General features: G+C 47.4%; 1 protein-coding gene across 1 annotated transcript; it reads left to right on the top strand.

The window, feature by feature from the left end:
* Nucleotides 1-1156: 1156 nt before the first annotated feature.
* On the top strand, nucleotides 1157-22955 carry ADORA2B (adenosine A2b receptor). The gene is made up of 2 exons (XM_084239079.1): nucleotides 1157-1595; nucleotides 22249-22955. Exons 1-2 carry the CDS (start codon nucleotides 1213-1215, stop codon nucleotides 22904-22906), a joined length of 1041 nt encoding a protein of 346 aa, XP_084095205.1. The 5' UTR covers nucleotides 1157-1212; the 3' UTR covers nucleotides 22907-22955.
* The last annotated feature ends 1226 nt before the right edge of the window (nucleotides 22956-24181 follow it).

Here is a 24181-nt window from a genome sequence, read left to right as displayed (position 1 = left end):
GACTGGCCTAGGACATAGCTTTGGGGGTGAAGAGAAGCAAAGCCCTGAAGCAGAATCAGTGGCAATTTAGATGTGGGGTGGATAAAGGAGGAGGAGCACACTTCTTGGGGATGGAGGGGTGAGTAGTAATGTCAGTAACTTAGGGGAGGGCACAGGTTTGGGGGAGAGTTGAAACAGTTTGATTTTGAACTTGCGGAATTGGGGGCCCCAGATATTCCTGGTGGAGTCCAGCAGTGGCTGGGGGTGCTCAGGTCTGGTTTTCAAGAGGATCTTGGGGCTGGAGGGGAAAGGTTTAGGAGTTAAGGGTGTAAAGGTCACATGTGAGGCCTTGAGCCTGAGCCATTTCAGAGTGACCATGAAACATAAACATGGCCTGAGGAACACTGGCATTTTAGGGGGTTAGGGAGGAAGTGAGGGCCAAGGTGAATGTAGAGAAGGCAGAATTGGATCCACCTGGACATTGGTCGCGGGTGGAAGAGCAGGTGAGGGTGAGGTGGCTGGCGCCCAGGGCAGGGGTGGGGTGGTGCAGAGCTGCAGCATCCCGGAAAGATTCTAGCCTGGGGTGGGGGGGGGCACCGGATAGGTCAGGTGGGAATGTGTGGCTGGAAACAGCCTTCGAGCTCGGTTCCTTCCCTCCCACTCTTGGCGCCAAGGCGTCCAGTTTGCTTGGGGAGCCCTGCGTGCCCAATGGAGTACCCAGGGTTCGGGAGGGGGAGTTCCCAAAGGTTTCAGGTGCTCAAGTCTCCTCGCCCGGTGGTGGAGTGGGCGGTGGAGCGGCGGAATGGGGTAGGGAGTGCCGTTGAGGTGGGCTCCGTGAGACCAACGGGTGCCCAAGGCAAAGCCGAAATCCAGTCCCAGGAGCTGCTGGGAGAAAAGTGCGACCACTCGGGACACACCCACGGAGTTGGAGCATGAGGGAAAGTTGGGGAACTAGTCCTCGTCAGACGCCATCAGCCCGAGAACCTTTCGTGGTGCGACGCCAGCGCCCCGCCAGGCACCTACCAGACCGCCGCGGCTGGGGGCGGGGGCGGGCACCGCCCGGGCTGGAGAGAAGGGGCGGTGCTCCGAGGGAGCTCCGAGAGCGGCGGGCGCGCGGGCCCATGGGCGCGGCGGCCTCCCCGTGGTCCCGCCCCCGTGAGCCCGAGCAGGAGCGCACGAGTCTGGCGGGTCAGACGGGCGGCTGGCGGACCGCGCGGTCGGGGCGCTCCGGCCATGCCCGGCGGGGCCCACGCGGCTGCCCGGTGCCCCGCCAACCCGGCCGTGGTGCTGACACCGGGGGACTGGGTGTACGTGGCGCTGGAGCTGGCCATCGCCGCGCTGTCGGTGGCGGGCAACGTGCTGGTGTGCGCCGCGGTGGGCACGTCGAGCACGCTGCAGACGCCCACCAACTACTTCCTGGTGTCCCTGGCGGCGGCCGACGTGGCGGTGGGGTTGTTCGCCATCCCGTTTGCCATCATCATCAGCCTGGGCATCAACATTGAATTCTACGGTTGCCTCTTCCTTGCCTGCTTCGTGCTGGTGCTCACGCAGAGCTCCATCTTCAGCCTTTTGGCCGTGGCGGTCGACAGGTACCTGGCCATCTGCGTCCCGCTCAGGTGAGGCGCGCGGCTTCCCTCCACCCCGGGTCCTCGCCACAGACCTGTAAAGGACCTCCTGCAGGGGGAGGTCCCCGCCCTAGGGACCCCCGACGGGTCAGGCTGCTGAGGCGCAGGGCGCTTTGAGTTAGGTGCCCAGCTTGGGGGGCTCCGGCCATCCCCAGAGACTCTCTCAGTGCCGCCGGGCGGGACCCCGGTGGCATCTACACCCCAGGGCGTGCGGATGAGAGCTTGTCTCTACCGACTTCTCTACCGAGGGACAGTTTTAGGGGGTTCTGAGAGTGCGGTCCTCGGGGGCTGGGCAAAGCATCCTGGAAAATCCCAGGAAAGCACCATCCCAAGGGCGGGTGGAGGACGGACGGGGTGCAGGAAGTTTGGTGATCCTCGCTCCCCCTCTGCAGGAGAACTGCTTCCTCCTACCGGGCTCACCCGGGGCGTACCCAGAGAGTAGTTGAGGATCTGCAGCGGCCAAACTGGGTCCTGTGAATGCTGGGTGTCCGGGAGACGGAGAGGTTCCAGGGCGACTTTGGACGCTGGGACTAAACGCTGTGCGAATGGACACTACTCAGGATCCAACTGGGGCGCACGTCCCCTGGGGGCGCGGGGGACCTTTGGGGAACGCTACTGACATTTATTCCTGTCTGCTTTATGGTGACTCACATCACCCCTATATGCTTTTTATTAAAAGTGTTAATGTACTTCCTGCAGCTTTAGAACTTCATTCCTTTTGTGTAACCTTGTTTATCCTCCACTGTCCTGTCCCAGCAGGCTGGGAAGTGCCACCAAGAATTCAGAAAACTGGAGAAATTATTTGCCTTCTCATTCTCCCACATTAGGAAATGATGGGTTCAGGGGTTGGAGCCACCCACGGGAGTGTAACTTCAATTTTGGTGAGTTAAAAGTTGAGAGCTTGAGAGTAGGACGATCAAGGAGCTTTGGGGCTTATTGAAAGTATTTACTCTATCTTTGTGCATAGGCCTTTTGGCATTTCTGACTTGGGTGGGCTTGGGATCTCTTTGGGGTTGGAGTTGAGACAGGGAAACTGAGTTACAGGAGTAGGAGGGAAGGAAAGGAATTCTTTGATAGAGTGTCCATTCTGTGAGGCAGTTTATATTAAACTTAGATCATTTGATCCTTGCAGTAATTCCAGAGAGTGGGTACTGTTTCCTGTATCTTACAGATGAAGGGATGGTGCCTCAGGGAGATTAGAGTCTTGTTTAGGATGGTGCATCAGGACCGAGTGTCAAAGTGGGGACTTGAACTTAGAGGTGGCAGCACATTCCCACTGTGCCATCATGCCATCTGGAGGACTGGGTATGATATCAGTGTTTGTGAGGCAGGCAGAAAGTGTATTCTCATTTCTGGAAGTATATCGTGCCTGTAGTCAACTGGTGGTTGTAGGTGTTTGTGGGACTGCGAGAATGCCTCCAGAGCCTTTTTAGCAGGCAGACATGTTGAGCCTGGTCCCTGTGGGTTGTGTCCTGGGTTCCAAAAGGAACAGGAACCTCCTGCTTGGCCAGGCTGTGAGTCTGATCTGCATGTCTGGGCCTTTCCACGTGCTGCTGCCCTTGGCTTCTGACCAGGAGGCCTCATGCATCCCATTTGGTGGTACAAAGCTCAAGGATTTCCAAGATTTGGGGCGATGTTTTTCTTCTTATGTGGCCGTTCCTGATTCTTGGTCCTCATATTGGTTACTTGATGGTCTTTGGGACTTTGCAGGACAGTCATAACCCCTCGGCCTGAGTTGCACATGGAAGGCTTGTTCCTGGCAGAGATCAGAGAGACCCCAGCTTAGTGGGAGTTACTGGGAAAAGCCCCAGTGCTCTATGAGCAGGAAGTTCCATGAAAGTTTAAATCTGTTAGTTCTTGTCCTGGTTTGTGCTGGGTGGGTCTTGACAAAAAAATAGGTGTGAGGGGCCTCCCCGGTGGCGCAGCGGTTGAGCTCTGGGTTGTGAAGCTGCCCGCAGCCTCTGCAGCGCCGGTTCGATCCCCGGCTGCTCCCCGGCCACCGGAGGAGGGTCCCACATGGCGTGCAGACCTCTCCTGCCGCCCGCTGCTCCCCTCAGCAGTGTACTTCGGTCCTTCTGCCTGTTCTGTTCCCTGCTCTGGCTCTGGTGAATTCTCTCACCCTCCGGTGCGTCTGACTGTACCCAGTGCTTGTATAAATAAATAAATCTTTAAAAAAAAAAAGTTCTAAAAAATAAAAAAATAAAAAAAAAATAGGTGTGAGTACCTTAAGGGGAAAGATATGTAAATCATAGGCTCCTAATTTCTCCTTTGCTTTTGCTAAAGGGAGGAGAAAAAGATGTAGGTGTTTGAGAGGGAAGAGCATATAGCAGTGTGACCTGTCCTGGACACCAGCCTCCACCTTTGTGGGCTGGAAAGGTGACCCTGGTTGTCCTGATGCCTGGAGGAGGTGGGGGGCTTCTTCTCTCACTGTGTCAGCACTTCCTGCTTCTGGAGAATATGGCCACCTCTGAGCTGGCTAAAATGCAGATCACAGGGCCAACTAGGCCCTCCTGAAAAAGACTCTCTGGGGTGGAGTGTGTGTGGAATTCTAGTATCAGTATCTTCTAGTATCTGGAACTTCTGACTCAACCGAAGTTTGAGAATTCTGCTACAGTCAGGGGATCCTGAGGCTTCCCCTCACTTTATTGATACCGGCTGGAGACCATTATTGGAATCATGCAACTCCAGGTGGGAGTAAAGTTGTAAGTGCCCTGTTTGGGAGGAGGAGTCTCTCCGGTAAAGGCAAGCAGCAGTAACAAACGAAGGTGAGACCCGGGGAGTGAGGGCCAAAGCTTAGGCATGCCTCTTACCCTGGGCAAAACAGATCTTGGATTTGCCCTTGGTTCCACCCAATTCACAGGTGCATCGGGCTTGGACATGTGTTCCCCAAGGCTCGGAGTGCTAGGCAAGTGTGGTCACTGGTGAGTCGCTTGCTCCAGGCTGCAGAGACCGCTGCCCTCACCAGCCACCCAATCAAAGCATTTATTAACATGAGGAAAGATTACAGTGTAGGAGGAAAGAGGAGCCTCGAGGTGATGCTAGGCACGAAAATGACAACTTTGCCCAGACTTGAAAAGGAGGAGTGTCTGTTGACATCAGGCACTGGCCTTGGCCCCTCTGAGTGAGTGTTAGCCACAAACAGAAGAAAGCCTGCTTCTTCTAAGAAGCATAGCTGGGTGTGGGGCTCCAGGGCTGTCAGAGGAGGGGATGTGCAGAGGTGGGGGTGTGCATGCCAGGGTGTGCAGTGGGCGTGTCTGCCAACTGCTGCTCCTTGGGTCTCACTTCACTCTCGGGCTGTTTCTGCAGGGACACTTCCTCCTCCCAATCTAATCCTGTTCCCCTGCGTGCCACACCCCCAGCTCAGCTCCCTGTAGCTGTGACAAACCCAGGTCTCCTATAGGACTCAGTTTCCCTGATGCTGTGGTTTTGCATCTCCCGGGAAAACACTCTTTCAGCTCCACTGGAAAAACAGCTGGTGTTTGGCCTGTGGGTTGGTTGAGATGGCAGAATAGAAGGGTAGGATTTGTCTGAATGGTCATGGATTCTGACCCTGTCACCTGCCCAGCCTCTTTTGCCACATGTGACAAAGTGCCTTACATGTCAAATCTGTGAGGTAGATATCGAAGACTTCTTAGCAAGACTTTGTGCCTTGGGTGAAAATTGACCTCCATGTAGTTCCTTTAGCTGATTGGACACTAAAATGGGAATTGGCAGGGGATTCTGAATGTTTTTTCATAAACTTTTTTTTTCTTAATTGGGCTATAGTTCTCATGCCATAAAATTCACATTTACTGTTGTTTTGAAACATAGTAGGGAAAGGTGGTTTTCCATCTTGTCCCTACCCATCCAGCTCTTCTAAGGGCTTCTGTCCTTGGGTTTGCCCCTCTTCCGCGTTAGTGTTCTCTTTCATTCCAGATCATTCCACTGTAGTGGGTTGTGGGGGCTTCCCCAAAAGATAGGTCCATGTTCTAATCCTTGGAACCTATGAAAATTACCTTATATGGTAAAAGAATGAGTATTCCCTTATATGGATCTTTAGAGGAGGAGCTTATCTTGGGTTATCTGGTGGCCCCTAAATTCAATCACATACTTATAAATTGACATGCAGAGAGAAAGAAGGAAGCCGTGTGAGGGCGGAGGCAGAGACTGGAGTCAGGATTGCTGGGGTAGCCACCAGGAGCTGGAAGGAGCATGGAACAGTTTTTCCCCTAGTGCCTCTGGAGGGATAGTGGCCCTTCCTGCTGACACCAGGTTTCAGGTTTTTGGCCTCTAGAACTGTGAGAGGTAAATATTTTGAGCTATCAAGTTTGTGGTACTTTGGTATAACAGCCCCAGGAAACCAACTGCTTTTATATGAATATGCTTAGATTAACTCCCCCTTGACTGCATACCCTCACTGCTGACTGGTCCATTCTTTTGTTTCCCTCCACAGTAAACTTCAATAAGTGATCCAGTGTCATGGCCTCCACTCCCCTCATTACCATGGGGCCACTGAATCACTCCTGTCAGGTCACCCCTATGATACCCCTCTTTTGGTCATATCTAATGTTTACTTCTTAGACCTCATCACAGTCATCCTCAACAGCCCTTGACCAGCCTCCTGCTGGCCACCACGGAGACCCCATCTCATCTACTCCTACTCCCCTAAAAACCATTCTTCACCCAGCTGCCAGACAGAATGATTTGAAACCAAAGTCAGATCTTATCATTGCCGTGCTTAAAGCATTCACTGGCCATGGAGTTTAATCTGAATATCCCTTCCACTCCCACTTAAAGGCCCTGCGTTACCTGTCCAAAGCACCTCTCTTTACCTCACCACAAACCAGTCTTTGACTGCCTTTCCTCACTTCTCCCCCTCTGAAGATGCTTCTTTCAGCGACTGTATTTATTTATCAGTCAATCTATCTTAAATTATGTCTTTACTTGGTTATGGTCTTTTTCTGCCTGGAGCATGAACTCTATGAAGGAAGGGCTTGTCTTACATTCTTCGGATGGGGTAGGGACCTACATTTTGGATTAAGTCATGAATGACCAGGGGAAGAATATGCACTACAGTGTATGAACAGTGTGGGGCGACTGTGCAAAAAAAGACACGGGGAGGGCGAGTCCAAGATGGCAGATCCGAGTAATGGGCAGTGTGCTCTCTGGTGAAATGTCAGGAAAAAGATGGTCTGATAAGTTTTAATGAAGAATAGAGGGGGAAGCCATCTCTGAAAGAATCCTTGACAGGCCTGAGGGAACAGGGCACAGAAGTGCTCAGAGGGGCTGTGGGCCAGGGCTGGCCAAGGACAGGGCTGTGTACACTGGGGTGCGGCCACAGGTCCTGCTTCATGCCTCTCAGAACTAGAGAAAAAGTCAGTTGGGTCTCAGGAAGTGGGACTGGGGTGTTACTCTGTTGTCATTTACCCTTCATTGTTAGCAGACACTCCTTTCTTTAAAACCAGCAACAGGTGCTGCCTTGGCTCTTGTCTGATTCAATGTCAATAAGCATTGATAGGAACCTTCCACCCTGCTGATGTCTTTTCCTGGACTGCTTAGGTCTCTGCTAGGCACACAGGTGCCCACATAGAGGCAGCAGTCTGGTCTGACCAGTGAGACCCTCAGGAACTCTTTCAGAACCAGATCAGAATCGGGTTGATCCAATCTGGAGGGTCCCTTTAGTGGGTGTAGAGTCCAGCTGGCTGGATGCCCACCCAGGAGCACCTGGGAGCCTCAAAGCAGAGAGGAGATGGACGTGAGTCCCTGAGCCCTCAGGGTTGTAGATGGGAGCACAGGGCTGAAGGTTTGGGAAGGAGGGCCTGCTGGGAGTTGACCCAGAGGGCAATAGCTCCAAGTGGCCAGAAGCTCCTCTGCAGACCAGGCCATAGCCTGCACTGCTCTGTGTGCCTGGAGGGGTGGCAAACCTGCCCCAGCAGCACTGGCAGGGAGAGTGCCTCACTTTGTGCCTCAGCAGTATTGCCACAGAATTCTGAAAAGCAGGGACGGGGTGCCTTTGATCATCTAGAGAATGAGTGCATGTAAAGGGACAAAAATGAACATGACAGATGATCTGCGCTCCCTCTCTGTGGCCTCATGGTATTGGCAAGACCATTACTCTGTGGACCCAATCTCTGTATCTCACACTCTTTTTTTTTTTTTTTCCCCTAAAGATTTATTTATTTATTTATACAAGCACTGGGTACAGTCAGAAGCACAGGAGGGTGAGAGAATTCACCAGAGCCAGAGCGGGGAGCAGAGCAGGCAGAAGGACCAAAGCACACTGCTGAGGGGAGCAGCGGGCGGCAGCAGAGGTCTGTGCGCCGTGTGGGACCCTCTCCTGCGGCCAGGGATTGAACCGGTGCTGCAGAGACTGCGGGCAGCTTTGCAACCCAGCGCTCAACCGCTGCGCCACCAGGGAGGTCCTATATCTCACACTCTTGATATGGTAGCTTGTGATCACAGCGTGGGTGTAAGATGCTGGCGGAGATGGGCGGCCTGGACCTGTGAGTTTTTGCTATTGTGAGCAGAAGCTGTTCTTCAGAAGCCTTTTCTCTGTGCTAGACGTACCTCATTTCTTTTGATCTTTACACCCTTATGGTTACCTTCCTCACTTCGCAGATGAGGAAGCCAAGCTCAGAGGTATGATCAACCCAGGGTCACATAGAAACTGAGGCAGAATAAGTCTGTCTTCCCAGGAACCCTTACCTAGCATGTGAACAGCTTAAGAGAAAGTCTCCATGCCCTGAGGCCACTCCAGAACACCCCCTTACTTACTGGAAAGTGGTCCTTTCCAGTGCTGAATGAAGGAGGTTCCCAGCAAATAAGGGCTGATTTGAGCCCTTTAGGTTTACATGCGACCAAGACAACTGCAGCTGAATAGTATCATGGACTTGTGAAGAAAAAGAAAGCTACTTCCTGACAAATGCTCATGAAATGTTACTGTCACCAGCTTCTCAGGCCTGGAGAGGATCCCTTCCTGCCTCTTTCCTCAGATGGGGGAACTGAGGCTCCTCCTTTCTAATGCTTCAGATTCCTACTGACCTTCAGGAACTGGCCTTCAGACTTGATGAGTCTCCCCTTAAGACATTAACAGGATGTGCTGTACATCTCTGAGGCCTACAGGCTGGAGACACCACTGTTGGTCTCAGGAACAAAAGGCAAATAGCAAATGTAGGGCCTCCCCTGGTGGTGCAGTGGTTGAGCACTGGGCTGCGAAGCTGCCCGCAGCCTCTGCAACGCCGGTTCGATCCCCGGCTACCGGCGAGGGTCCCACATGGTGCGCAGACCTCTCCTGCCGCCCACTACTCCCCTCAGCAGTGTATTTCATTGGTCTGCCTGTTCTGTTCCCCGCCCTGGCTCTGGTGAATTCTCTCACCCTCCTGCGCTTCTGACTGTACCCAGTGCTTGTATAAATAAATAAAATAAATCTTTAAAAAAAAATAGCAAATGTACTTTTGAAAGAATTCAAGTTGAGAACTGGCTGGTGCATGGCCTTCTGAACTCAGACTGGCTGCTGAAGGTGAAATGCTTGATTCTTTGTGGGTGATAGTGGGATGAAAGAACATTTTCAGCTGAGGTGGAGCCTGGGGGTGTTGGGAGAGGGGGGAGTTCCCACAGTGACAATCACAGCCCTTAGGGCTTGGAGACTGGCAGATCGAGGAGGCCTGGAGGCTTGAGAGGGAGTTTAGGTTTTGTCCTCAAAGTGCTGATAAGGTCATGAAGGAGGTTTTTCCTCCCAATTCTCTTCTTTTGTGTTAGATCTCAACCTCAGTGCACAGAAGTAAACTTTAAAAAGTCCAGAAAGGCCCAAAAGGGAAAGTAAAGTCTCCCCTGCCTGGGCCCACAGCCCCTCTGTGGGGAGGCAGACCATCTTCATCGCGGGGCATTTCTTCTGAGGATGCTTTGTTGCCCCTCTGGGTCTTGGGCCGCCTTCCTTACACAGAATCCTTTGACTGTACCACATAACAGAAGGGCTCCAAGTGGCTTGCACTAGCCCTGCCCCTGCTTCATTTAGTTTTTGTTACATTTTTCCTGTGGTTCATACTTCTGCTGCTATGGCTAATCCCATTAATTGTAGATCATTTCTGTTAACTGACAAAAAAAAAAAAAATGAGGAAAAGTATGCCGCCACCATCCCTTCCACATCTGTCCTGCTGCTTTCTGTCATATGTGCCATTACTTTTAGCACAGTCCCCACGTCATAGAGGCTTTTCTTTCGAAAGATAATTCATGTCATTGTAAAAAAAAAAATTGAAACTGTGTGCAAGAGAATACTGTGGAAAGTAGGTCACCCGTCTCTCATCTTTGCTTTCACATTCTCCTATCACAGGCAACCACCATTTTTTGTTTCTTCTACACAGATTATGTATTGAACCTATTTATTTTGTATGGTTACTCTTACATTGTCAGGGTTTGTACCACAGATATTCTCTATACTAGTTTCCTGAACTTTGCAGAGGGCTTCTGAACATTCAAAACCCATCAATGGCATTTGTAATGTCTTACTTGTTCATTTCTTGTCCTGCCTAGATCGTACGAGTGTAATTAGAATAGGAAAAGCACTCCTGTCTCTGGACCTGTGCTTCTGATGACCAGGCCACATAGATTCTATTTTTAGGTGCTATTCTTTGCTCAAAAAATCATGCTGTATTTTAGTCTGCTTCATATTGGCATCCTGAATTTCCCATCTGGAAATTAAGAGAAAGTTAGAGGAAGAAACATGCCTTCTCATATTCTCGCAGTGATTCAGCTGCTTACTCATTGTCATTAGCATCCTAAGGTGCCTTGTCAGTGAGCCATGCAGCTGCTGGGTGGCGCTCCTCCTCTGCACGCCTAGGGCCTCTTTGCCATCTCTTGCTTTCCAGGCTGACTTCCCTTTCTGGAATTCTAGGCCTGGTGGTTTGTTACACATTCTTAGGTCACTTTTCCAGACCACCAGAGGTAAGCTCTCTGAGTTCTCGTATGCCCAAGATGCTTTACGGCTTTCACACAATCAGTAGCTTGCCTGCATATAGTACAGAGGTTGAGGGCATTGCTCTCACACCCAGTGTTGTTCAAGAAGTCTTGATGTGTCTGTGATCCTTATTTGTGACTTCTATTTCAAACTCTTAAGTCTTTGTCATTGTTTGCCTTCACTTGATGTTCTGAAATTTCACATGGATGGGTCTAAATATTGACTTGCAACTTTTCTCTTTCATTAAGGGTGGCACTTTATTTTATTTTATTTTTTAAAAGATTTATTTATTTATTTATACAAGCACTGAGTACAGTCAGAAGCGCGGGAGGGTGAGAGAATTCACCAGAGCCAGAGGGGAGAGCAGAGCAGGCAGACTGACAAAGTATACTGCTGAGGGGACCAGCGGGCGTGACAGGAGGGGTCTCCCGTGCCATGTGGGACCCTCGCCGGCTGGCCGGGATCGAACTGACTGGCCGGGATCGAACCGGCACTGCAGAGGCTGCGGACAGCTTCACAGTGTGGCACTCAACCGCCTGCGCCACCAGGGGAGGCCCTTAAGTAAGGCTTTCTGAGGAGTGATAGTTAGGTGGGACCTAGAAGGCCAATAGAATTTTAATCAGCAGTTTGATATGGTCAAGTTTGATTTTCAAATCGTCACTGGTGAACAGCAGGGAGCCGAGGGTGGAGGAGAGAAGAATATATAAGGCAGCCATTGTTTGTTGAGTGAGAAGAAAGAAAGCCTGACTAGGGCAGAGGTCAAGGAGATGGAGGTAGAGTCTAGAGATAGTTGAGACGTGTACAGTCTAAATGTCTGCGCCAGGGAGGTGTCTGAGGTCACCCAGGGGTCTGGCAGTTTAGAGCAGAGGGATGACAGGTAAAGCCACAGAGCCAATGAAAAGAACAGGCTGGGAAAGAGTGCAGGGAACCACAGATGGGCCCTATGAGCACAATCAGTGAACCAGGCCTAGAGACATGACTAGTTAGCACCAGTGGGCATGAGATCTGCAATGCCTGGTCGGCCTATACAACTGCTGAGTATATGGATTGCCGCTCTATACTGAGGGCTATGCTAGTGGCTGAAGGACAGGACCCTAGGGGACAGGCTCAAGAGTACTTGCTGACTCGGTTGGACATTAAAGGGAGAGGGAAGTGTCCAGGGTGACTCCCAGATTTCCAGACAGCTGAGTGGTGCCAAAGCTAGGGATGCATTGGGAAAGTGTTGCATAGTTCCTGTGGATATGTTCAAGGTGTCTACAGGTTGAGCCGTATAGTAAGTGGTTGAGTCAGGAGTTTAGGGAGTTGGGGGCTAGTTGGTCCTTCTACTGTCCTGGACCCTCCTCCTTCCAACACTGTTCATTACTGCAGCCCGCCTGTTGAGCAGCCGCCCCTCTGCAGCAGCCTTCCCTTCACTGAAGTCCCTTTCCTGTCTCTTTCCTTTCCTTTTCTTTCCTTGCCCTTCCCTTTCCTTGTCCCTTTGCTGTCCCTTTCCCTTCCCTGCCCTTTCCTGGTTCCTTTCCTGTCCCTTCCCTGCACCTTCCCTGTCCCTTTCCTTGTCCCTTTCCTGTTCCTTTCCTTTTTTCCTGTCCCTTTCCCATCCCTTTCCCATCTTTCCCCCTTCTTTTTTCCCTTCCATTTAAAAGGACAGGTTTACTAGGAAAAGCAGGAGAAAGAAAGAGAGGCACCTGCGTAGTCACAGGTGGGCAGGAGAGCTGCCTCCACTCTTTGCTCCACTGCTGATTTCAACACCACTGCTATGTGTGTGTGTGTGAGAGAGAGAGAGAGAGAGAAAGGGAGAGAGAGAGATGTAGAGAATCACAAAGCTTTATGGAAGGATATTTACAGAATCAGTTGCACTCTTTTTTTTTTTAAGATTTATTTATTTATGTATACAAGAACTGGGGTATAAACCAGAGGTGCAGAGGTGAGAGGATTCACCAGAGACAGAGTGGGGACCAGAACAGGTGGATCTACTGAAATACACTGCTGAGGGGAGCAGCAGGGTGAGGCCGGAGAAGTCTGCTGCGCCATGTGGGCCAGCCCCCTGGCCGGGGGTCGAACTCTTGCTACAGAGGCTGCCCCAATAGCCTGATAGTGCTGTGTTTTTAACCCCTGCGCCACCAGGGAGACCCCAGGTTCACTCTAACACCCTCTTTCCAGTCACTTCTCTTTGGTCTCATCTCCACATATACCCTGTTAGCTTTTTTTTTTCTAAGATTTATTTATTTATGCATACAAGAGCTGGGGTACAGGCCGGAGGTGCAGGGGGGTGGTGTGAGAGGATTCACCAGAGACAGAGTGGGGAACAGAACAGGCAGATTGACCAAAATACACTGCTGAGGGGAGCAGCGGGTGAGTCAGGAGAGGTCTGCTGCACCATGTGGGTTGCTCCCTGGCCAGCTGGGGGGACTGGAACTCATACTGCAGAGGCTGTGGACAGCTTCATAGGTTGTGTCTTAACCCCTTGAACCACCAGGGAAGCCCTGTGGCTTCTTAATCTGGTCTCTCTGCATTGACTTGTCCTTTTAGCCCATTCTTCACATTGCTGCAATCTTTCTAAAATGAAAGTCCGATCATATTAGGGCAAAATTCTGACTCTGACTCTAGTCCTTTCTCCTTCAGCTTTATCCTGTTCCTCTCATTGTTTCCCATTCTGGCTTCTCAGGAACCCTCTCACTTCCTAGAACTTACTGAGGTCAGGCTTTTGCAAATGCAATCCTCTCTGACTGGAATAGTCTTTAAATGTTGACGCTTGATTTCTTGCCTCAATCAGTTATTACTATATAAAATGGTAATTTTCTTATTCTTTCAATCTTTATTAAGTAGGCATTCTTCAATAAAGGAGAACTTTACCTTTTTCCTGTTCTTGCTTATAAAAAAAAAGCATGGCCTTACGGAATTTTATTTTCATTCAATGAAATAATCCATTTATAATCCATTGTGAATTTTGATGTTCAAATTTAGCAGCCCATTCAAGTTTACTTCTGTTTGAGCATTTCCATCACTGCTATGAGCGCTTCCTCACTCTGGCACAGAAAGGCTTTTCAGACTGACGTTGAACTTTGCGGCTTTGGAATCAGTCATTTCTCCAGGGAGATCTTGTTTCCTTTCAGTGGAAAATAGTATTTAGAAATCAAGGTCTGTGTAGGTGTGCCCATTGCTACTGGAGTGTCATTTCTTGCAGAACCTCAACAATGAACTGAGCCAGATTTGTTTTTTTTCAAATAAGGAGTTGAAATCTGGCCTACCATAGAATGCCATCTAATTAATGAATAGGAATGAGTAATGATGATTTGCTTATTCAAATAAGCAAACAGTAACCATCACCGTAATAACTGGTTCAGGCAAGAATCATCAAGAGATGGTAAAACTCACAGTGAAAGTTTGATGAGGTGCATGATCTATACAAAATATCTACTAGAAGAGGCTTACCAGCTGCAAAGGGAAAAACAGTTACAGTAGGGAAACCTGGTAGACTCCAGTTTATACAGGTGCTCCAGTCAACACCAGCACTGCTGGGGACCACCAGGTGTACCTGCTGATGGTCTCTTCTTTATGGCTGTGTACACCCCAGCCTTGGGAAGACTGTTTTGGAGGCAAGGACAGAGTATCTTTTCTCTTTTGATCTGATGTTAGGCAGTGAATGGCCCTTTAACTCAGGGATCTTCGTGCAAAGGAGATGAGACTCTGAAGCCCAGCAGCCTTGGACTATCTCTGGGTCCTACCCCATGTGTGAAACCAATATGTGAGAATTACGGAAAAAAAAAAAAAAAATCTCTGAAAGGCACTCTGGCCCTGCCCCCATCTTCAGTCTCAATGGGATGAATCACTGTCAGACCACCCCGGACTGCCAGCCAGCTGGTGGGCAGTGCTCACAACTCTCTTTCTCCTGCCTCCTACGTTCTTCCTGCACTGCTCTGGGTGACCGTGAAGAACAGGTGGCTCTCTACAGGTGGACAGGGCTTAGCTCAAGCCCCAGCCAGGTACATCACTGGGATTCAGACATGTCTGAACTTGGAGTACACGAAAACCTGTCAGAAGCCAGAGCAGCTGAGAACCCTGGCTCCCTCACAAGGCTCAGCCTGTAGATTTGCCCTGGTGACCATGCACCGCTATCTAGTGGGTAGGCAGGCGCTGACCTTTCCTCAGATTAGCCTGCAGGCTAGAGCTAGAGCACCTTAAGCTGTGGAGACCCGGCAGATTGCTCTCAGTACATTTACCACAAATGGTGAGCCTTTCCACTCACAGACCTGAATTTCATATAAATAGAATCAAACAGTATCTACTATTTTTTTGAATGTACGAATGGTTTTATTTGTTCCTTAAATGTTTGAAAGAATTCAGTTCTAAAGTCATTTGGGTCTTAAGTTTTCTTTGTGGGAAGCTTTTTAGTTATGAATTCTATTTAATGGATACTGTGCTACTCAAAGCTATTTCCTCCTCAGTCCATGAAAAGTTTTTTTTTTTATTATTGAAAATAGTTTTTATTATTTTACTCTCTCTCTCTCTCTATATATATATATGTATTGTGAAATATATATATTTCACACCGCACCCACCACTAAAGTTCTGGTACCATTTACCACTGTCATATTTTTCAAAGCCCTGTTAGTTTGGTTCCATGAGAAATCTGAAAAATGGGAAGCAACTACTCAGCATAAATATTTAAGTATTTCCCTCAGGCAGGTCTTGTGATCTATGAGTTGGAGTTGTAGAAATGTTTATATACCCCATTTCTTGCTTTTTTTAGAGCTACCAAGTGAGTGTTAAACATATATATATATGATTAAGAAGTCAGAGTTCTGTTCTCTTTTTATAAATTCAGGCTTTTATTCAGCATTTGCTGTGCCAAGGTTTTAGGTATTTTGTATACAACAGTGAACTAGATAGTCTCTGCCATTGAGGCATTCATGATTCAGTGGGAGACAGAAAATGTACCTATATGGGAGGGGTTCCTGTGGAAATCATGGGTGAAACCCAGTAGTGTGCGTCAGTGTAAACTGGTTACTCCCGGTGTCAATTTCTGTAATGTGAACACTTAGTGCGTGTGAGAGAGGTGAGGGAGGGCATTGCTCTGGTTTATCTAGGATTTTGCCTAGGCAAAGGGAGCTGAAATAGTGAAGCAACAGCATTATAGTCTTCACCAGGAAAGGCAAAAACCTTCCGTTTGAATGCAGTGCAGTAGAAGCCCAGCTGGACTCCCAGGAACAAGGGAAGTAGACCCTGTCTGTTCCTCGGCCTCCTTCTTCAGAAAGCCAAGCCATATCAGCCTCTTGGTCTTGGTTGTGGCAGCCCGCACTGCTTACCATGCCCAGCTTAATAATAGCTCTTGGCTCAGACCTCCTCTTTCATCTGCATTGTCTCAGCACCTAACAGCCTTGCTCTAGTTAAAGTTTTGCCAGGATTTCCGTTAGACTTTTTGTCTTGCCTTTTTAATATTCACCTAGCAGCCTCTAGCACTGCTGAATTGCCTGCCTGTGGGTCCCAGTTATATTTGTTAGTTGCAAAACTGGGTTTTCAGTGGTCTGTCCTAGTCCCCTTTTCACAGAAGTGCTGTTATATGTGTGAACATGGGAAGTTCCAGCAATGTATGTATTGCTTTATTGAATGTACACTTTTTTTATTTTTTACTTTACAGTGGTGCAAAAGCAAATACATTCTGTAGAAACCTTACTTCAAATTTTGAATTTTGGTCTTTTCCGTGGCTAGTGATATGCCGTATGATACACTCTGGATCCTAGGCAGCTCCCAGGAAGACATGTGATCATGAAGGTGAATAACCAATACTTTACCGTGGACTCTGTTACCAGTGTTTTGGACTTACCCCCATCCTAAGTCAAGGAAGATCTATGTTTACAGAGGGATGAAACTTGTAAGCTGGACAGAATAGAAAGAATTAAGTCCCTAAACAAGTAAACAATTTTAAGAAGCAGTGACAGAACTCTATATAAGTTGGCATTTACAAAGTACTTTTGTACACAATCTACCAATGTTAAATGTCTCAGCAGCCACATGGACCTGGATTCTGCAGTCACTGTTATCCCCACTTTTTTGATGGCGAGCTCAAGACTCACTCTAGCCCCTGGACGGATTGGCCAGGCTCAATACCCCTGCCCAGAATAGTTGCCCTTTGGAAATCTACTGAATTAAAAGCATGCTGAGTGCTGAAAACTCTAATTTTCTAAGGCAGCCTGGCCTGAGTCCTGAGCTGAGGGCTGCTGAGCCAGAGGAAGAACAGACTCTGCTCTAGAAATAGGCCGGCACTGTGCTGCAGAACTTGGCCATTCCCTTTTACTACGTTATATAACCCCAGTGTCCAAACTCTGCCTTTTTGTTGATTTCCCTCCATGTGATTTTTTTTTCTATCAGTCTTCTTCGCTAATGAGCCCCTTATGTAGAGAATGGGTGGATCACAACACAGTTCTGTGCACAGCAGTGGGGCCTAGCCTCTTCCCAGAGCATGGACTTTCCCAGAATAGCCCTTTTGTATGGGCCTGCAAAGTCTGGAATTGTTCCTGCTTGCCTTGAATAATAATGCTGCCTGTGTTTCCTTTATTCCTTCCTACATTGCCTGTTACTTCTGCACTTGGAGCATAAGTCCCCCTTCCTTGGCCTTACTGTTGGGCTTAGTGTCCTGGATAGTAAAAAAGTGACTGCCATAGGGGCAGTTGTATGAAAGGACATGGCCTGTGTCTAATACAGCTGGAAGTGGGGATGAGAACCTGGCAGGAGGTCACCAGAACCTTCAGTAGGTCCTAGACACCCCAGGAGTCACCCCTTTCAGCAGCCTGCTCAGTACAGGAACATCTACCTACTTTCTAGAGCATCGCTGACTGCCTCTCACTCTCCCAGGTCCAGGCATGTAGCTCATGGACAGTGACTGTTCTGCCATTACTGGAGCTACAGCTCCAGTGCTAAAAGTGCTTCTGTCTTTTCTCCTAAGGGGTGCAGTTGTGAGCCCAAACTTGTGGTTGTTTTCTCTAACAGAATATAAAGAACACGTGTCTTGCTACCTCTTGAGGACAGCCTACCACGGGGGCAGAAGAGGCCTTTGCCTTCAAGTCTCTGGTTCCCATGTGGCTGGCTGCAGTCCCTGGAACTGCCAAACAACTCTGGCAAGGCTACAGATATCGGGATATCGGGGAGGGGGTGGGGGGGGTGGGGGGGTGGAGGAAAGGCAGCTGACTCTAGGCGACTGTACTGTGATGAGCCATGTTTGGGTGGCCAGGCAGAGTAGGGAGCTGGGATTTGTGAAGTGAATGCTGGAGGTCTGTAGATGCCTAAGCAGGGAATTGACTACTTTTAGGTCTAATTAGATTGGGTTTCAGTCTTGACTGCAATTTAGGGGCAGCAGGCCAATAATTTAACCTCTCTGAGTTTGTTCCCCATCTATAAACTGGAGATGGCAGCTCTAGCCTCCTGAGGCATGGTGTGAGTGAGATGCATATGCTGTGTAGCTTAGGCCTCCTCGAGTGGGTGCTTCTGGGGTGCAGATTCTGTTACTGGTGTGTTCTGTACAGCAGGTGTAAGGATCTGGGGCCTACAGGTATATGTCTTTGAAACTTGGTGTTTGTTGAAGTGGCTCAAAAATTGCTAGAATGGGAAGCTTGTTCTTCAACTGCCTGGTCAAGCCTGCACCTTACCAACAACGAAAGCTGCACCCCCTCAAAACCACAAAGGCTAGTTTGTATTTTTTCTAGCAAGCTCCCTTTTCCCAGAGACAACACAAGTGTCAGCCTTTATCACACTTGTCTGAGTTGATAGCAGCTCACAAAGGGTATTCTGATGCCATCTTCCTACCACCTGCCCTTGCAGCACTGGCCCTGTCCTTTCTCCCGCTCAGCCGGGGAAATTCTCTTCTCATGCACCCTGGATCCCACAGCTTCTCAGCCCCAACCTTAGCCGAGAAGATTCTTAGCTTCTTTTATAATCTTGCCTTTTTTTTTAATGCATCCTCTAATCTTCATTTTCATTGAAATACTAACACCCACCTTCTCTTGATCTTATTTCCTTGCAATCCACTCTTCACTTACTAAATTCTAGGAATCATCCTTGCTAATCTATCTTCTGATAGCCAGTCCATCTTTAAGACCTGTTGGCCTACCTCCAAAGTGTGTAACTTTGTGCACAATTTTTGCGATCACCCTGTCCAAGACAACATTTTCTCTTGAATTAACTATTAAAAGTTTGCTAACTGGGGCCTCCCCCCGGTGGTGCAGCGGTTGAGCGCTGGGTTGCGAAGCTGCCCCCAGCCTCTGCAGCACCGGTTCAATCCCCTGCCACTGGGCGAGGGCCCCACATGGCGCTCAGACCCCTCCTGCAGCGCCTGCTGCTCCCCTCAGCAGTGTACTTCGTCAGTCTGTCTGTTCTGCTCCTGCTCTGGCTCTGGTGAATTCTCTCACCCTCCCGTGCCTCTGACTGTACCCAGTGCTTGTACAAGTAAATAAATAAACAAACAAACAAATAAAAAATAATAAAAGAACTTTGGTAATTAAAAAAAAAAAAGTAAGTTTGCTAACTGATCTCTCTGGCTTTCTTCTTGCTCCCCTAAGAGTCAGTCTCCATAATGTGAGCTGTATAAAACATCCCCCTGCTTAGACGCTTTCAATAGCTTCCCATTGCATTTTGAATACAATCCAAATTCCTTCCCATGGCTTAGGAGCTGGCCCTGGCCTCATCTTAGGTCATCATGTTTACTTTTGCTTCCTCAGAAAAGTAAAATTTTCTCCTGTCTGAAATTCTTAGCATATTCTGTTCTCACTGGCTGGAATGCTTTTCTCTCCGTGTTTCAAATTTTTTAGTCCTTCTTAATCTTTAGCTTTCTGCTTGAGAAGGGCCTTCGCTGACAGACTATAATCTAATGTCTTCCTGTTTTTCTTATCTGCCTGCTATTCATTTTGGTTCACCAAACTCATTCTGATTCATAGTTACATATTTGTGTGTTTACTTATTTCCTGTCTCTTCCATTATCTTATAATCCCTGAGGGATGTGATTATGTTGTCAGTGCCTAGCAGAGTGCATGTTACAAAGGAAGAAATCTTTGAATGAAATAATGAACCAATAAATGGTAAAGAAAAGGGGAGGGGGAGTTTCACAAAGCTGTGACCAGCTGCTGCCCTCATGTAATCAGTTGCTTTATATTATCTAGGATAATTTGGCATAAAAGTATTGATAGTACAGGATCCAATAGCTTTGAGAAGTCAGATGTGGGTAGATTCTGTGTTGTTTTAAACTCTAGTGGGAAGCCCCCCCTCCGTGTGAGCCCACCATGTGCAGAGTACTTTGTGTCTAATATTGTTTTTAAAAAAATCAAGTAAAATAAGCAGCAACATAATGTGGTACAAAGAACACAGGCTAGAAAATCCTGACTTTGCCTTTGGTCTTTGAGTCTTTCATTACTCAAAGACTGTATCTCTGTCTCCTTATATGAAAAATAAGTGAAGTTGGACTAGAAGAGATAAAAGTTCGTTCCAGTTAGTTTGACTCAACTTTGGCTGCAGGTACACAGTGGCTCAAGCAACTATTTAATTATCTCTTGACACCAAACTATGGAGCCATTATATTTCTGGGGTTGCTTTAGTGATTCAGATATAATCAAGGACCTAGGCGCTTTGCTTTTTTTTGTCTTCAAATTTGTCACTCATGGTCAGCAGCTGGCTGCTGCAGCTCTAGGCACCACAGCCTCCCATAAGAATATCAAAAGTAAAAAGGGCTGGGCATAGGAAAGAGCTCTCTCTCCTCAAGGATCTCTTTCCTTTTATCAAGAAGTAAAACCCTTCCTGGAAGTCTGCTAGTAGACTTGCACCACTGGCCAGAAGCACCTCACATATCCTCTCCAGACTATTACCAGCAAGAGGATGGAAACATGGCCTTTGTTTTAGTTTGGCCAGCAATAATTCAGACCCCAGGGCTGGCCTGTCAGGCAGGTTGCCTCCTGGATCTGAAGTCTTGTGACTCGAAGTGCTTGGTGCTTAATCCTGCTTATCCTGCAGGGACTAATTGTATTCTTCATGCCTCTGATGGAGCAATGGACATGAATAACATTTTTTTTACATTCCTGAATGAGCAAAGAAGTAGAAAGAGAATAGATGGATTTATTAGCCAAGAAGTATTCAGTGAGCAACTGAGTCTACCAGGTGATCTGCCGTAAAGGCCCCACAATTTAGTTGTCTCTTGGTGAGAGCTGCCATAAGAGGCAGCAGAAAAGATTAGGTATTACTGTCAATTATGAGGCACAAGATCTCAATTAACTCCCTCAGCAAACTGTCCCAATTCTGTCCCACATCATAGCACCAAGAATTCCTAATAAGTAGAATGTTTTAAAGTTATTTGATAAATCAGGTAACAAATGAAGAAAATAGTCTAATGGCCATATTAAGAATTTAGTACGTGCCATTGGGATATCAGTGCAAAGGATCATGGTCCCAGTCCTTAAGAGGTTGATGTTCTAGTTGACGGAAAGCACATGTAACAGATAAACAAGCTCTATGACAGGTATGGGGCAGAGGATGGGAGTGACCTCTGGCCAAGAGGTAATCAGGGAAGGAGGTGACTCTTGAAACAGGGAAAGGAAAACTGTTTTTTCTGATGTTGCAAGAAGCATGAGCCAGTAGGGAGCCCCTGGGCAGGAATGGCAGGGACAGGGTATGTGAGGCTGAGACCTGGAGCACCCTATGGGCCATGTTGAAAAGTATACACTTTATCCTGCAGGCAAAGGAAACTGGACGTCTTAATGTGTCATATTATTTCCCAGTTTTCCTCCCAGGTGTTACAGAAAGATTTTATGCCATACATTACATTGGATATGTGTTATATGGACCAGTTATTAATGGCAAAGTTTATGGTCTTACTATAAACCATATATGGATGTTTATACAGCAGAATGTCTATAATGCATATTGTGAGTTCTAGTTACTTAAGTTTCAATGATTTAAAAATGACTGAAATTTGTTCGCTGTTACTAAGTTATTTTCCAGCTTTTAATCAACTCTGTTGCTAGGAGGGACAGTAGGAACTTTGCCAGACTCTCGATCTCTGTTTTACAGAGGTATTCTGGGATGATTCTTCCCATACTCAGAGGTAAACTTGGTGGTATTTGTGGGAGACGAGGGTTCTTGCTCAGAGCCACCAGCTCAGAATGCTGACTCCTTCAGGCTCTGATCTCACTTCTTTTTGTTCAAGTGTCACCTTATTAATGAAACCTTCCTTAACTGACCTCTTTAAAGTTAGTCCTTGCTAGTCCTGGTCTCCCTTACTCTGCGTTTTCTTCATTCCACACTGCTCCTCCTAATATATAATCTACTACCCTATGTTTGTTATTACCTGTCTCTCCCTGCTAGAATACAGTTCCCTTAAAGGCAGGGATCTCCGTGTTCTATTCAATCTGGCCTATCTCAACCACCGAGAACAGTGTCTTAGAGAAGAGGAAGCACCCTGTAAGTCTTCTCCACTTGTTCCCATTGGCTATGATTTGTCACTCAACAGAGGTGATTCCTAAGTCAAGAGTGAAGACCTTATTGAGCTTGATAGAGCAAAGCTGTTCATATTTGTTGACATGTTCTTAGTGTTGAAGGTAAAAGTATGGTGCCCTTTGAGGGCAAGCCTTAGACCCTGTTAGGGCCATAGACTATGGAAAACCAGGTGGGGTCTTCAACTTTGGCTGCAGAGGACTGTAATTTGATAATGATAATTGATGATGTTCTTTCGAACAGGTATAAGAGTTTGGTCACTGGGACCCGAGCAAGAAGAGTCATTGCTGTCCTCTGGGTCCTTGCCTTTGGCATTGGATTGACTCCGTTCCTGGGATGGAATGAAAAAGACCAAAACTGCACACAATCTTTGAATGGAACCACGAATGAAATCTGCTGCTGTAAGGGATGTTTCTTTGAGTGTGTGGTCCCCATGAGCTACATGGTATATTTCAATTTCTTTGGGTGTGTCCTACCCCCACTTCTCATAATGCTGGTAATCTACATCAAGATCTTCACTGTGGCCTGCAAGCAGCTACAGCGCACTGAGCTGATGGACCACTCGAGGACCACCCTCCAGCGGGAGATCCATGCAGCCAAGTCCCTGGCCATGATTGTTGGGATTTTTGCTATGTGCTGGCTACCAGTACATGCCATCAACTGTATAACTCATTTTCAACTCGCACATCCTAGTGATAAACCCAAGTGGACAATAAACATGGCTATTCTCCTATCACATGCCAACTCAGTTGTCAATCCCATTGTCTATGCCTACCGGAACCGAGACTTTCGCTATACTTTTCACAAAATCATCTCCAGATATGTTGTCTGTCAGACAGATGTCCTCAAGAATGGGAGTGGGCAGGCGGGCACACAGCCTGCTCTTGATATGGGTCGATGACCGAGGCTCTGGCCTTTTTGAGAAGGCACAAATTTACAACAAACAAAAGGAAAGGACATAACTGGCTGATTCTCATTGTGAAAGACAATTAAACCTCACAAGCTTATGGGCTGCATCTTTTGAGCACTTCTCTGGAATTACCACTTATCTAATTAATATGTACATGTTAACAGTAGGCTCCAAGAGTTGACAAATGTATTTATGGTTCTATCTGGCTGCTCTTACTGTGTGGATGATATTGACGGCTTGAATAGATTGTAAAAGACTTTTTTTTTTTTAAAGAGTCTCATACTTTCATGGCAGCAAATGATTGAAACTATTTTACTGTGAAACACTGTGAACTATTATTATACAAATATTTTTAACTTAGAAGCAATGGAAAAATAAAAGTTGAACATACTAAATATATATGGCTGTTCCTATAAAGGTGACAAGGAAAATTAAAAGTATACTTCTTCAATCAAGAAACTTGTTGTTTTTATACAGAAATGACTCAAAGTTCTTAAGTGAAATATCATCAGATAATGGGAAGAAAAAACTTGAGAAACAAGACCCCTTCTCTAGAAGATTCCTTTTCCCGTTCCTCCTGTTAGAGTTAGGTGGTGAATTTTTCTACTTTTCTCTCAAACTCAAGTTTGGCCAAGTTGCTGGAAACCAAAGTGAAATTTTTACTAAGTAAAATTATGTAACTGTATACACATATAGGTGAAATAAAGTCCAGGTTTCCCAAGTAGTAGAGAAATCTTGATAAATTTTATTTGCCAACCACAGAACACTGCAATATCTGTGGCCTTTTCACACAGCTCTTACTTGCACCTCATATTTCTGGAGCACAGGGTTGGAGACTTCTTGGGCTGTAAAATCACTTGTTTCATATGTGTGCTCATTGCTTCAGTTTCTTCTGCAATATCCCAGCAAGGACGCTGCACGTTTAAGAAAGTCGTACAGAGACAGGGAATTTTATCCTTGTAAGATCTTATTGTGGCTATGGACAGCTTCACCTATTAAGAGGTTCTTGTCTGTGCTGAAATCTATCTCATTTTCATCTATCATTGCTCCTTTGATCTCTCTTGGGGTACAACTGAGAACCCTTTATCTTGCTTCTAACTCCTCCTGATATCTTTTTCCTTTTCTTCTTCAGACTAGAAATCCCTAATAGTAGCCTTAGTTTCCTTCTAGGACATGATTTTTTTGTCTGTCTCTTCATTTGGCTTGTTATAAAGCTCAGAAATACATGTAGAACAAAACCAGTACTTCCCTTGTTCTAGATACTGC

The sequence above is a fragment of the Talpa europaea genome (genome assembly GCF_964194135.1).
Source record: "Talpa europaea genome assembly, chromosome: 7".
Classification (NCBI taxonomy): Eukaryota; Metazoa; Chordata; class Mammalia; order Eulipotyphla; family Talpidae; genus Talpa; species Talpa europaea.
Note: the sequence above shows the minus strand (reverse complement) of the source record. Positions and strands in the feature narration are given on the sequence as shown.

Excerpts from the sequence above, each read along its gene's own strand:
- ADORA2B (XM_084239079.1), top strand. The coding sequence starts at position 1,213 with ATGCCCGGCGGGGCCCACGCGGCTGCCCGGTGCCCCGCCAACCCGGCC. Across the intron at positions 1,596-22,248 it reads GCCATCTGCGTCCCGCTCAG|GTATAAGAGTTTGGTCACTG; the intron begins GTGAGGCGCGCG and ends TCTTTCGAACAG.